The sequence below is a fragment of the Protopterus annectens genome, chromosome 9.part0 (genome assembly GCF_019279795.1).
Source record: "Protopterus annectens isolate FY-2018-M chromosome 9.part0, PAN1.0, whole genome shotgun sequence".
Classification (NCBI taxonomy): Eukaryota; Metazoa; Chordata; order Ceratodontiformes; family Protopteridae; genus Protopterus; species Protopterus annectens.
In genome coordinates this window covers 731,251,588-731,267,601 of record NC_056743.1, presented here as the reverse complement: position 1 = coordinate 731,267,601, position 16,014 = coordinate 731,251,588, and the positions used below count along the sequence as shown (strand labels likewise).

The window sequence follows — 16,014 nt, the reverse complement described above, 5'->3', positions numbered from 1 at the left end:
TTTTATTTAATTTTATACACTAGAACAGTTTTATTTACCTTTTGACTATGCTAATGAATGGTATTCATATGCTTTACTTTACTGTAGTACTGATAGATGTCTTGCTTTAACTGAATGAAAGTAAAACATTTAAGAATGATTTGTCCAGACATCAGATCCTACCATCCTACCATGTATGTTTAACCATTTTCAAAACATAAACATATTATAAAATATATTTCTTTTGCACAGATTAGCTGTGTATGCAGGAAGTTCCCAATCTCTGTCAGTTCAGCTAATTTATTTTCTTTATCCTGCAACTTCTGTTGAATTTCCTGTGATGTTGCATGGTCTTTCTGACATTCTTTAGTAAGCTGTTCTGCTGAATTTGAAACTCCTATGCACTTTTGAAAAGATGTATGTATAACTTGTCTAAGCTTCCTGAACTCATTATGTCTGTCTTTTAGAAGTTTACTACATTCCTTTGTAACAAAATGTACTAGGGATTCTATCAGTAACTGATTTGACTCACATGTGGTGACAGGACATAACTGTTCAACATCAGAATGTAATGGAAACACTTTACCCTTAGTTAATTCTTCAGATCTGTCTTTACCAGTATTTACAATATGATGCAATATTATTTTATGGCATAATACACAAAATACAGTTTTTGTTGAAGCACACAATAAACATTTGTCATATTTCACATGGTTTTCTTTGAGATACCAGTCAAATATTGTAATACATTTGCATAATGCCTTACTATCAACCTGCCCTAATAAGGTTTTACATTTAATCCCAAAAGTCACTGTGGAAGCAACAATAGACTAAACAGCACACCGGTACCACAGTAAAAACCACGATCCACACTTAAATTAGGTAAAAAGCACAAGCTCTTTATTACGACAAAACCAAAAGCAAGTTATTGAGCGCTTTCATGTATAAAATACACTTCCTCAGAACAAATGACACGCCCAAAGGCTCTCTATAAATACTTAAAAAACCGCCAAAATTAATTGTTTGGAAACTACGCCCTCACCATATTCTTAAAACTACAGTACATGCTTTCTCACTTGTAATGCATCTAAAACATTTAATACAGCATTAACTACCATTGTGCAATAAATTTTTACACTTAAAAAACCAATCCTTGTAATAAAACCAAATAATAATGTTGTACAAATGTCATTCAAATTGATACTGAAGTAAATCATAATAAAACAAGTTACAAAAAACTGTCAAGTGATTCTAATTTAGATTAACATATAACCACAAAAGCAAAATTCCGTAACTACATAATTACATTTACTAATGTGCTGTGTATACCAACATAGCAATTTTTTACATTTGCTTAAATTATGCATGGAAATATCCATACTGTCGAATAGCAACCATACTAAAAAATGTGACGTAGAAAAAAGTCTTACCAGTGAGCAAGAAAACAGGTGATCAGGCTGTTGTTGCAGATGGCTGGAAATTTTTCAAAGTCACTTGAGAAGCTGGGAAAGCACAACAGGCAGTGTTGATTACAGCTATAAAGAGAGAATAAAGATATGCAAAATGCATAAATGTTTCTAATAGCAAGAATGGTCACTATTTTTAATATGTTTTTGGCAAAACAATGTTGGTATAAAAAAACATCTGTTCTTATGTCATATCCTGTTTTTCCATGCAGAAAAAACATGTCATTGTTCTTTAAAAGCAGATTTTGCATTTTTGTTCTTGCATACATCCTGTTTTGAGTCTGTAAGGGAATAATGTCCATTCTTTAAAAGCAGATTTTGTATTTTTGCTCTTGCATACATCCTGTTTTGAGTCTGTAAGGGAAGAATGTCCATTCAGCAGATTCCTTTTCCAAGCCATGGTCATTTAGTATGACTGCTGATCACATATTACTTAAACTTTGTTTCTGCATTTAAGCAAGCCTTTTCTTTCAGCATATTTACAACATAATTAATTTCAAATTTATATTCATAAAATCTAACATTATGGATGGTGGTATCTATTCCAGTGCGCTGTAAGAACTGGTGTCAGACTTCTTTTATCTAATACTGGTTTGTCAGAAACCTTACCTGACAAGTCATATGTGGAACCATCTTTCTTTTCTTTGTTTAGTTTGCTCAATTTTTTTTCTATCAGCATTTATTTTGAAAGGCCACAGGGATGGCTGGATCTTATTCCTATCCACCATTATATCTGGACCATGGCTCTTACGTATGATCAGAGTACTAACTTATTCATTTTCATCCTCCTATAGGCCTCCTTTAAGATACTACAGATTCTGGGGTTATTAACCTGTGGGGCACTTGAGAGACATAGTTTATATCAAGACCTCAATGGTAGCTCATAACATCTTTTTTATTTTTATGATTGATCTGTAGCTGTTCCTATTTTAACAGTTGTATTTTCTGCTATCTAGGAATGTTGCTGCATTATTAAATATTGATTTTAGATGGCCATTTGAAAGTCAGCAGTATTTCTGGCTATGATATGACCCTCCTTTTGGAACTTCACTCCTTTAATATCTCACAGCTTCCTAGTCAGTTTTTTGAACATGTTAAGATTTTGCACTGTATATGCAGAGAGGTGGGTACCTTAAGTGAGTCTTTTGGCATACTATCTAGCAGGTTGTTGACCATTTTGCTTGCACTGCATCAGTCTGAGTTGAAGTGGCTTATTGGATTAGGCTCACCTTTTCATACAGGGCATTGTCTAACAGTATGAGGTCTCTCTGTAACTAGTCATGGATTATCTCAGACATGTTGAGTGATGTCATTCTTGCATTTATAGGTAAGACCTGCTTAGATGGTTATTTTGGTTCACAGCTGGTAGTGACTGTGCCTGGGTGCCTCCTTTATTCAGTTTGTTAGACAAGGTAAAACCAGGAGTAAGTTTCACATTTGCCTTAAAATTCAGCTGAAGGCAGAAGAGGCTTACAGCAGAAATAATAACTAATAATAAATAAATAACAAATAATAACTCTGAGTAAGGTAAGAGCAGCTTTACCTATGTTAAACTGAATCACCATACTTTGAGTTACATTTCTTTGCTTTCCCTGAATGGCAAAATGTAACTTGAACATACAATAAAAAGAAACAAAAACAACATTTTTGGAGGCTGCAAGTCCCTAATACTACCCATGTGGGGATCTCTGTCCACCACATCTTCCTTACTTGCATATATTAGCTTCCCACTTGCAGAGATGTTTTGGAAAAGTGACAAATACCACTGCAGTACATTTGTCTAGCACAATAAACATCTGTATGCAAATAAAGCTACTTAATGCAAGTGCAGTCATTTGAGTGTAGGATAACCTTATAGGCACATGATCAAACTGTATTTTGACTGTTTTCCTACTTGTGTGAAGCAATTCTTAGAATAATTCTATCAACTTTTTCATCTACTATTTGTTGCATTAAGGATTTTGGTTTGCTCAGGAAGTTGTTTTTGTAAGCTGTCATTATATATGTAGTCTGAAAGTAATATTCCACTTGAGGATGGCAACTGCTGACTTCGGGGTGGGAGCAACCTCATGATATATGCACCACCTGGTCTATATTGCTCTGACCCTCAGCCCTAGAAGGCTTCTCAGCTAAGGGGCATAAAAACCAGGTTAAGATTACACCTGAGACTTCCTCATCTGTTCCATTGGCTCTTGTCAACCAACAATGCTGATAATCCCGAGTAAATAACCAGTGACTCTATTTGTATTAGGTCTTTGTTGCACTGGATTTATATGTTTAACTATGACTGCTTATACTGTGTCAATATCAACAGTCATTTCATCTTCATGTTTATTCCTTTGGGATGATCAGATTATAGTTCCGAGGTGCTCCCATGTTTGGAATGATAGAATTAAGCAGGATTTATATGTCCTTCTACAAGCTCATGTGCTTACCATGAACCATAGTTTCATATTGAGCTCTGTTCCTTTGGGATGGTCAGATGATAGTTTTGGGGGTGCTCTCATGTTGGAATAACAGAATTAAGCTGGATTTATATGTCCTTCTACAAATACATGTGCTTACCATGAACCATAGTTTCATGCTGAGCTCTGATCCTTTGGAATGGTCAGATGATAGTTTTGAGGTGCTTCCATGTTTGGAATGATAGAACTATGCTGTATTTATATGTCCTTCTACAAGTACATGTGCTTACCATGAATCATAGTTTCATATTGAGCTCTGTTCCCTTGGGATGGTCAGATGATAGTTTTGGGGGTGCGCTCATGTTGGAATGATAGAACTAAACTGGATTTATATGTCCTTCTACAAGTACATGTGCTTACCATGAACCATAATTTCATGCTGAGCTCTGTTCCTTTGGGATGGTCAGATGAGGTGCTCCCATGTTTGGAATGATAGACTTGACATGATTGAGCACTGTGTCCATTAGCAGCCCAAGATGTTCAGGAAAAAAGGCTGTGTTTTATCTAAGGAGATTTCAGGACCAGCTACATGACATGATATGCTTTTTTGAATGGCTATCAGGTAGTGCAGCCAAGCCTGGCTGTCCACCCACAGAGCATTACTATGAGTACCACATCAATGTAAGATACCACTCATTTATTGCTACAGGCTTGTTTCTGTTAGGTCTCAGATACTTCCTTGAGCAGGCACATCTGATGCTGCACCTCTGGCCCATGGCTGTCCACCCAGAGAGCATTACTATGAGTACCACATCAGTGTAAGATACCACTTATTTATTGCTACAGGCTTGTTTTTGTTAGGTCTCAGATACTTCCTTGTGCAGGCACATCTGATGCTGCACCTCTGGCCCATGGCTGTATAACCTTTGAATGTGATTCATATTATTGATTAATTGGAGTTCATATCCTTGAAAAGAAGTATGTTGCCTATCTCTTAAACTCTGCACCCTTGCCTTTAAGATTTGTGGCATGGGAGAACTGGGTACAATTATTTATGGGTCTATGTCATAAAACCGAAAACACAAACTCTCGAACGCTCACATGAGCGAACAAACAAAATCTCAAAATTGGTATTGTGGGAGGTGCTTATTTATCAGATCATGGAATCCTTCTTTATATTTGGAGGTTTTAAATCTGTTTTTAAGGAGAATTTGGTAATGTTACTCCATCAAAAAAGTTATTTGTGTCCTCATATTTTTGATAATTACTGCATTCAATTTATATGTCAGACAATTCAAGTAAAGTTTCTGCACAAGCTGAATTTCTTCTGAAGTCTTATGATATCTTTTATCCATTCTAGTCTATATTTTGCATTGAATGGCACAGAAGCTGTCCTCATTATGGTATGACATGTTCTCCTTATGAAGGAGGACAATGTTGTCATTTTGTTATTGTCTTCCTTGACATCACTATACATTCTGACATGACTGATCATGGAGTCCTGTTGAATCAAATCTCAGTGTGGTCTTTCTACTACTGTCCTTAACTGCTGCACATCTTACCATTCTGAACATACCCATAGGGTGGTGGGTGACACTTTATCTTCTTACCACCCTTTGGCATTTGTGGGTGAGGTTTCAACCCAATTCCATGCTGAGCCGAAGGAACTTATTCTGTATATGCTGCTTCTGATGTATGATTAAGAAAGCAGATCTTTGCTTTGCAGATGAAACACAGCTTTACCTCTCCTTCTCTCTACAGTGCTTGCCAGCCATCAATTCCCTTGAAGATGATTTAGCTGTCATCTTTCTGCAAGAAATAATCTGTTGAAACACATTTCTAAGCCTTAGCTGTTTAGGTTATTCTTCGTGATTCTATAAGGCTTTCAATGACCCTTGTACCATTTATAATGACAAGCTGGAATTTGTCTCTGTGTTAGATAATCTTGATGTTACTCTCTGTGTCCAGTTGTCATTCTGGGGCCACATGTCAGCCATAATAAATTCCTGTTGTTAACATTCAAGGAATACCAGTCAAATTAGGCATCTAATCCCACATGATGATGTTTCCGTGACAGTTCATGCATAAACATCTCACCAGAACTTGATTACAGCAGCTGTAGAACCCCACAGTACTGTTTCTTACTGGCACACCTTGCTACTATCAAATAAATTCACACTGCCTGCCTACATGTCCTCATTCTGCATTCAGAGAGTGTGTGTGTGTGTGTGTGTGTGTGTGTGTGTGTGTGTGTGTGTGTGTGTGCGCGCGTGCATGTTTGTGCTTGTGTGGATTTGTTGTTTGTGCGTGTGTGCATGTGTGTGTGTGTGCATGTGTGCATGTGTGCATTTGTGTCTGTCCGTGTTCGTGCTTGTGTGCATTTGTGTGTGTGTGTGTGTGTGTGTGTGTGTGTGTGTGTGTGTGTGTGTGTGTGTGTGTGTGTGTGTGTGTGTGTGTGTGTGTGTGTGTGTGTGTGTGTGTGTGTGTGTGTGTGTGTGTGTGTGTGTGAAATCAGTTTTTATACCACTCATATGAATGATGCTTATTTATGTAAATGGTGTCAATGAGGTTCATTGCCATGCACAGAATGCATGTCACTGAATCACATTAACTCCAAGCAACATAACTTGCCTTACCAAAGCAGGTCAGTATTATCTACAAATTTCAGCCTATATTTATTATTTTCTTTCATACCAGACCACCTTGTTTTCCATACAGATAGACACTAAAACTGAAAGGTATGCATTCATATGGAATGAGTTAAATCATAGCACCTAATAAAGAACAGTTACATTTTTATCTGTTTTGTTCCAGGTAATGCCCATGGCATAGTCATTCATACTGGAGAGCGTACAGTAATGGGTCGTATTGCCACACTGGTTACTGGTCTGGAATCTGGAGAAACACCAATTGCAATTGAAATTGAGCACTTTATCCATATCATCACTGCAATGGCTGCATTCATTGGAACAACCTTTTTTATTCTTTCAATGGTCACTGGGTACACCTGGGTGGAGGCTGCAGTTTTCCTCATCGGTATTATCGTTGCTGTTGTACCTGAAGGTCTTCTTGCTACTGTCACAGTAAGGAAGAAAGCAGCTTACTTGTAATTACCTATTCAATAGCATGGAAACATAACTGATGTAATTACTGTAGTGAATACATGCAATTTAAATTGCATGTTGGTCAGTTATCATTAAATGAAGGCTGGTACATAACTTTAAGACTTCAACCCTGGCCCAGGACAGGATGAAAATGCAAACTAGCTGACACTGACTCAGATTAACATTATGTTATTTTGTGAAAGAATGGAAGTTTTATGAGGAGAATGAGTAAATTCATTACTTTTTTAAAGTTGTAGTGTGATGTCTTTAATATCCGCTTGAGCAAGCTTAGGGCAGGCAAGGGGCCATTCCAGACAAGAATACCAAGAAAGACAGGATGCCATGCAAACCTCTTCCTGGGACCAAAGTAGGGCCCTTGAGTGTCCAGATATATGCAGAATGTCCATTTTTTTTGCCTCATATCTATGGTTTGTTTCTCATAAATTAGAGGTTTTCTGGCAATTCATTGAGGATTGAAGTCACTAAATAGTAACAGACATTTGAGTTGTAGAATTCATTTCCTTTAGAAAGTACATGATAATGCAAAATCTGTTATTCAATCAACTTTATGAGTTTATAAGGAAATATTTAAAATCCGTCCCTGATTTAGGGCCTTTATCCCCCAATGATCTTTGGTTTTGTCCACATTTCTTGCACTAAGAGGTTGAAAGGTATCAGCTGTCCTGAACCGATGAAAAAAACATTAAAATAAAGTACTGGTATCACTTTATTTTAGCATATGATAGAAATTATCTCATATGACTCTGTATATCCATAAGATCCAATAACAACTGATTCACATAAGGTAAGACATCTGGCCAGAAAAGCAAGGAGCCAGCTGCCAAGGAGTATTTTACAAATTGTCTTCCCTAAGTGAGACAGAGCTGCTAAAGAAGAGAATAGAGCCCTATTAACTCTGTAAATGTTCAAGGCTGAGAGGGTAAGTTTAGGGTTCACTGAGAATTTAATGTAAAACCCAGTTATTGTTTTATACTAACTATTGTGGCATTCAGTATGTACTACCCACACACTGATCCAGTCTGGTTTATTATCCTACCTTCCACTGATCACATAAAACAAAAGCTCCCAATAAAATATAATCTCTATTTTTTTTATATCTGCTGAATATTTTCAGTCTTTATTTTTGTTTATACTTACTGCACATTTTTTCTTAAGTATATGCAAAATGCTTCACTTATTCCCCTATAATCTTTACTTAAAAGTCCACTATTCCATATAAATTGATAATCTCTGACAGATATACTTTGAATTGAAATTCAACATAAACATTAAAAAAGAAAACACTTGGCCCCTCTATGAAAAGCATAGTGATCCTTCATGCACTTTCAATCATTGCTGGAATGCATTACTCCAAAATGCATGGTTTCTTCACCTAGTACAGTTGTTCAATAATAATTTTGAACAATGACATATCCTGTTCAATAACTTATTGTACCTGCCTCCCCCTTTTTGTCACACAAATACCCACCTCTATAACCACCCAAACAAACAAAAAAAAAAAGAAAAAAGGTGAGAGAGGGTAGATTGCAAATTCACACCAAAATATGATTCCTCTTCCCAGTTACACTCTTATAAAAAAATCCAAGTCTCACCCTACATCTACCTCACTTCCTTTAAAGTCTCCTTAACAAATTAACTCTTCCTTTCCCAAAATCTGATCAAACATATCTCTATTCCTTAGTTTTAACTCTGTTCTCCAACAAAACCTCCACCCCCATTTAACCCTCTCTGACCCTTATCAAATATGACATTGGACAAATTGGTTTGTTCCCAAACCTCATTTATCATTAGCAGAACTTTTGAAGAGTGAAGCATTTCTAGTTATGATGAGCTAGAAAAACAAGACTGAAAGGCTCCATCACATTGTTTAATGAATACTGCAGTTGAGGTGCCCGTTATGAGTGCAAATTTCTATTTTTGCATCAAAAGCTGTAGTATGAATTTGTGGTTCTGCTCTGTGTGACTCACTCCAGCTTCACAAGGATGTGATGGGATTTAAATCAGACAAACAAAATATATTAAATGTCAATGTTGACTTCAGTGAGAAAACTTTAATGTTAAAATATGTTGGAAATGATCCAGTATCCTAGTGTTCCCTTTAAGGTAGATGAGGCAAATGAATTATGAGTAGATGATCTCCAGAATAACATTAGAGAGAGAACCACTCCAAGACAGATATTAAAGAGGTATAGACATTTTTATTCCTTTCTGTGTGCAGGCCTTCCAAAAAGGTGTTAAATGTAGAAATAAAAGAAATTTTAGGGAGATTTGAGTAATGTTGCTTTTCTAGGCAACTTTCCTGACTGTTAGAGATGTATTCTACAAGCAAGAGAAACATGGACCCACATTTTGGGGAAATGTAGTGGTTTTAAGGCATTTAAGAGATATACTCAAACTATTTTTATTGCTCCTGGTCACTGTTTAGACATCAGAATGGTTTCCTATTAGAATGAATGCATTGAAACACTGTTTAGACATTAGAATGTTTTCCTATTAAAATGCATGCATTGAAACACTGTTTAGATATTAGAATGTTTTCCTATTAGAATACATGCAGTGAAACACTGTTTGGACATTAGAATGTTTTCCTATTAGAATGCATGCATTGAAACACTGTTTAGATATTAGAATGTTTTCCTATTAGAATACATGCAGTGAAACACTGTTTGGACATTAGAATGTTTTCCTATTATTAGAATGTTTTCCTATTAGAATACATGCAGTGAAACACTGGACATTAGAATGTTTTCCTATTAGAATGCGTGCATTGAAAGGATAGGTATAAACATGAGTGGGCACCTTTTGCACTCTTAATGTTGTCAAAAAGTCAGTAACTACAGGATGGAAGTCAGGTATTCTTCTTCTTTCGTCATTTCCCGGTTAGGGGTCACCACAGCAGATCACCTGTCTGCTCATGATTGGCAGTGGAGTTTTACAGTGTTGAGTTGCCAGTCCGGCACCCAACCTTCCACGGAAGGCACACACATGCACATAGATAAATTTTCTACTGAATTAGACAATATTATAAATATAATACATAATAACACTATATGAAAATAAAAAGATAATGGTGACAGAAACACACAGAAGCATATTACCAAGTAGGCCTTCTGGCTGATGCTCTGCTAGTTTTAGTAGTCCTGATAGATTAACTATTTTTTTCTTTCAACTGATATAGATATAGATCAAACCATTTAATCAAAAAAGTGGCCTCTCCTTTGCCACTCCTCCTACCACCCAAAAACATGCTGTTTGATTGGCTACACTAAGCTGTTCATTTATACTGTATCTATTCTTGCTCTTGTGGCTAGGGTAATTGCTGAAATGGGTTTGAGTACCAGTTCAATAACGAGGCTAACAAATTAATACATAAAAACAAATTGAATTACATTAAAATTGGCTTTCAACAGTTCCTTCCTACTTGCATGAATTAGTTAAATACCTATTTGCCTATTTGTACCATTTTTCTGCTAACATAATAGAGCAGCAAGAAAGTGAAGAGAGGGACAGGGACAGTAACCATTACCCAGAAAAAGTCAATAAATGTTTTGTTCTAACCCAGATGGGTAGAACATCTAGTGGGGATGTCAGATTTGCTGATCCTATTGTCAGTGCATTTTTGCACACAACCATAACAGCCATGTGCATGTGCACTCCTTATCAGGATGCATTCCCATGCCCAGATTTGCAGGAGAAGTAATAGCTGGTCTTCTTCCAGGTGGGACTGTTGTGGTGGAATTGCACAGGAATCATTCGCAGAGTGGGTGAGCCATTGCCGTCTTCTACCCCTATCATACCCTCATCTGTTCCTGCCAGAAGTAGTTGCACATTTGGAAAGAGGCCTTAAAAAGTAGCACAAATGACCACATGCTCAGAACCAGTATCCATTAATAGTATTTAAGTGGTTTGCATGGTTCACATGAGAGTATAAACAAATGGTTGAAGGGTCTGTACAGAGGTCAAGCTGCTGGCTCCATTAGTGACTTTGGATCTACTTATATAAATGCAAGCATATACAGGTAAGACCATCTGCAGCTAAATATAAGTGAAAGATATATATATATATATATATATATATATATAGATATATATATATATATATATACATACATATGTATATATATATATATATATATATATATATATATATATATATATATATATATATATATATATATAGTATACATTCATTTGTGCGAAGGCATATTTCCGAATGGCTGTATACGCGAAACGTTTAGCTGAATTCCATTAAGCCAACATCCTGAACTTTGACATTCCCAATCACTCCACCCCAGAAACAAGTGCTACCATGGGTCAAAAAGGGAACGAGATTTTGTAAGTCGGCAATTCGGTTTTTGCGGTTTTCGAATTTTGTGGTTCGCTGTTCATGGAAGCAGAATCGCAGATGTGGCCGCCGAACTTTTGAAGGTAAACCATATATATATATATATATATATATATATATATATATATATATACATATATATATATATATACACACACACACATATATATATATATATATATATACACACACACATATATATATATATATATATATATATATATATATATATATAAAATAAATATCTGGGTAATCTCCCAGTGAAGTACCTCGCAGGATGCGCAGTAGCAAAGCCCGCCCCGGACACGCCTCCTAGACTCACAATGACATGTAAACACAGTAGCAAAGCCCGCCTCCTAGTAACTCTGACACGTAAACGCATTTAAGGTAATTGTAGGAAAAAAAAATTCAATTGGATTTAAAATAAACGCAATTTATTTAAGGTAATTGTTGAAAATACATTCAATTGAACTTTCAAAGTACATCGGCTACTCTTGACAATGCGGTAATTGAAACGCAATTTTAACATTCAATAGTATTCGAAATAAATGCAGTAAATCAATCAAAAGAGGTAACTGCACCATCAAAACAGCAGAGCATACAGCAGAAGTTAAAATCACCATTTCAGAATGCAATTTATTTAACGTAATTGTCGGAAAAAAAAACATTCAATAGTATTTGAAATAAATGCAGTAAATCAATTAAAAGAGGTAACTGCACCATCAAAACAGCAGAGCAGACAGCAGAAGTTAAAATCACCATTTCAGAAACAAGTTATTGCACCATCACTTTACGGCCACCCAGGTCCTCTTCATGCAAATCCTGGTACTGTTTTATATGTGCAAGTAGGCAGAGGAACAAGTCATCATCTTGTCTGCTGTATTTCTCGCGCCACAGGAACTCATCCAAATGGCTGTCCAACATGTGTCGGAGAGTGCCATTCATTTGTCTCAATTGTTTTTTGCATCGGGACCACATGGCCTCCACAGCATTAGTATGTGCGCCAGTCTGAGGGTCTGCGAAATTCTTACTGTTCGTGGTTTTGGATGTTCAGTTTTCTGATATAGACCCTTTTTTTTAGTTACTGGCATTTTTGTAGTTGTTGTAGTACTAATTTCCTGAACTCTGGATGATTTTTTTTTTTCATTTAGGCATTATTTTCCTTAGCTGTAGTTTGTAATGAAGTATTTATGCATTTCTGAGTTTGATGTAAGCCAATGGGTTTTTAAGTTCTTGCCTGTTTGGTTAGTTTGCTTTTTTTTTCTCTGTTGGATAGTTTACTGTTTTCCTATTTTAGTGAATGACAGATTTTATTGAATTTGTATATTGTACCATTTTTTTGCCATTGTATTTACTAGTTTGGGGTATTGTGCAGTTGAGTTATATTCTTGAAACATGTTTTATGTTTAGGGTTTATTATTTTATTGTAACTTTTTTCTTATTATAGGTTATTGAGGAACAGATCTAATCAGCCTCCAAACATATTTTCTAGATGATGTACAAAAAAAATCACCCAGAGTTCAGGAAATTAGTACTACAACAACTACAAAAATGCCAGTAACTAAAAAAAAGGGTCTATATCAGAAAACTGAACATCCAAAACCGCGAACACCTAATGAGCAACACATATACGCCGAACCACGATAAGAGCGAAGGACCTAAATGTCGAAAACCGCAATACCGAATGCACTTTAAACTACACACAAACTTCATTAATCACACTTTTGCAGGGGGCAAGCCCCCTTGCACCCCCCCCCACATTTCCCCTACTTGTATATACCAACTCCGAGATCGCACTACAGTGGGGAAAAGGATATATTTCCTCTTCCCCATGATCACCCTGCTGGGCATGGAATTAGTTTGGTGTTCCAGTTTTTAACATTTACAGCCTTTGCGCTTTTCGTCCTTCGGCTTATATGTGTCGCTCATTAGGTGTTCGCCATTTTGGACGGTCGAGCATCTACTATAGACCCAAAAAATAACATAAAATGCACAGAAAACTATAATCAAATAGGATGAAACCAAAAGGTAAGTATAAATCACTGTAACACTCTTTCAGAAAACCAGCAAACTACAGTTGTATACTTATACCAAAAATGCTTAAAACCGTAGGCATTGAAATAAACTGAAACTGGAATATAGATGAATGAATATATAAATAAATAGAATATACCGGATTGTAGTATATAATAAATGCTTTGTAGTATAGTAAATGTGAATGCAGCACAATACTCATCAATATAGCACTCATAAAGAGACTTATTCTGAAAACCTACAATACTGGGTAATTAATTTAATTTATTACACCCTAGGACCATTGGGAAAAAAAAAATATATATATATATATATATATATATATATATATATATATATATATATATATATATATATATATATATATATATATATATATATGGTTCCCTATCAGAAGCCTGAAACACTATAAGCTTGAAAATCAAAATCCTGAAACCAAAAGCCTGAAAATTCAAAATCCCGAAAACCCAAAATCCTGAAACTCAAAATCCTGAAAACACAAATAATGCTAATATGTCACTATAAAGACACTAATATCTACCAACTGACCTTGACCCTAACCCTAAGGTCCGTCAATATCGCACACTCACCTGACCCGCGCCCTAACCCTAACTCACTTAAACCGCCCCTAACCCCAATATTTGTCACTACTGCATACATGCCTAACCTGCGCCCTAACCCTAACTCAATTAAACTGCCCATAACCCTAACATAAAACCAACCGCACACTCACCTGAACCCAACGCATGACCTAACACCACAGGGCTAACAATAGCAAAGCCACAATGACGTCAGTATGTCCATTTTGTGTTTTCAGGATTTTGAGTTTCAGGATTTTGGGTTTTCGGGATTTTGAATTTTCAGGCTTTTGGTTTCAGGATTTTGATTTTCAAGCTTATAGTGTTTCAGGCTTCTGATAGGGAACTATATATATATATATATATATATATATATATATATATATATATATATATATATATATATATATATATATATATATATATGGATTCACTTCATAACACTGAAACTTCATAATACTGAAAATGACAAAACTTCATTATACTGAAGACCAAAATACTGAAAGCTCAAAATACTGAATACTCAAAATACTGAAACTCAAAATATTGAAAACACATATTATGCGTAAACTCAGCTTAAACAACATAAATCATAGCAATTTCTACCAAATATATGCAAGGGGGCAAGCCCCCCTGCACCCCCCACACCCCCTGCTAATTATGTATATCTATTCCAAGATTGCACTTAACTACACTATGTGCAATCTTGGAGTTGATATATTTAATTAGCAGGGGCTTGCCCCTGCATATATTTGGTAGAAATTGTTATGATTTATGTTGTTTAAGCTGAGTTTATGCATAATATGTGTTTTCAGTATTTTGAGTTTCAGTATTTTGAGTATTCAGTATTTTGAGCTTTCAGTATTTTGGTTTCAGTGTTTTGAGTTTCAGTATTTTGATATTTCAATGTTATGAAGTGAATCCATATATATATATATATATATATATATATATATATATATATGTGTGTGTGTGTGTGTGTGCATTTATATATATATATATATATATATATATATATATATATATATATATATATATATACGGTTCCCTATCAGAACCCTGAAACACTATAAGCCTGAAAATCAAAATCCTGAAAACTATATACTGAAAGTTCAAAATCCTGAAAGACCAAAATCCTGAAACTCAAAATCCTGAAAACACAAATAATGCTAATATGTCACTATAAAGACACTAATATCTACCAACTGACCCTGACCCTAACCCTAAGGTCCGTCACTATTGCACACTCACCTGACCCGCGCCCTAACTCTAACTCACTTAAACCGCCCCTAACCCCAATATTTGTCACTATTGCATACATGCCTAACGTGCGCCCTAACCCTAACTCAATTAAACTCCCCATAACCCTAACATAAAACCAACCGTACACTTACCTGAACCCAACGCATGACCCAACACCACAGGGCTAACAATAGCAAAGCCACAATGACGTCAGTATGTCCATTTTGTGTTTTCAGGATTTTGAGTTTCAGGATTTTGGTCTTTCAGGATTTTGAACTTTCAGTCTATAGTTTTCAGGATTTTGATTTTCAGGCTTATAGTGTTTCAGGCTTCTGATAGGGAACCATATATACATATGTATGTATAATTAATAGATATCTATATTTCTATTAAATACATTTACATCTATCTATATGCGTGTCTTTATGTAAGTTTATAATGAAGAATCACTGATGAATTTGATCGAAACACGAACCGTTCAACAGCCTCATCAGTGAATACCCTTCATTACTACTAAATCGACAAAAAAATAAACAGAAATGTAAATCAGTAGGTTATATTTGTGATTGTAAAATGAAAAGCAAGAAACAACCACAGAAATTAAATGTAATAACTCCAGGTTTGCACGAACATGAAGGTAAGGGAATAGCCCAGTAATGATGTAACGGATGATATAATGAACTTCAACCATTACCTAATCTGACAAACTGCACCACTGAAAAAATTCATCAGATTTTCAGCACACGATGAAATGCATGCAGCAATACAGTGCCTAACAATCATATGTATATATTTATAGAGATGCAAGCACACACACACACACACACACACACACACACA

At 35.7% G+C, this 16,014-nt stretch overlaps 1 protein-coding gene across 1 annotated transcript in view; it reads left to right on the top strand.

Annotated features, from left to right (window-relative positions):
* LOC122811488 (sodium/potassium-transporting ATPase subunit alpha-1-like) overlaps positions 1-16,014 on the top strand; it is a 182,201-nt gene that overhangs the window by 60,108 nt on the left and 106,079 nt on the right. Inside the window, exon 8 of the mRNA XM_044083357.1 lies at positions 6,665-6,933. Coding sequence (XP_043939292.1) covers positions 6,665-6,933 — 269 coding nt within the window. The remainder of the gene's footprint in view (positions 1-6,664; positions 6,934-16,014) is intronic.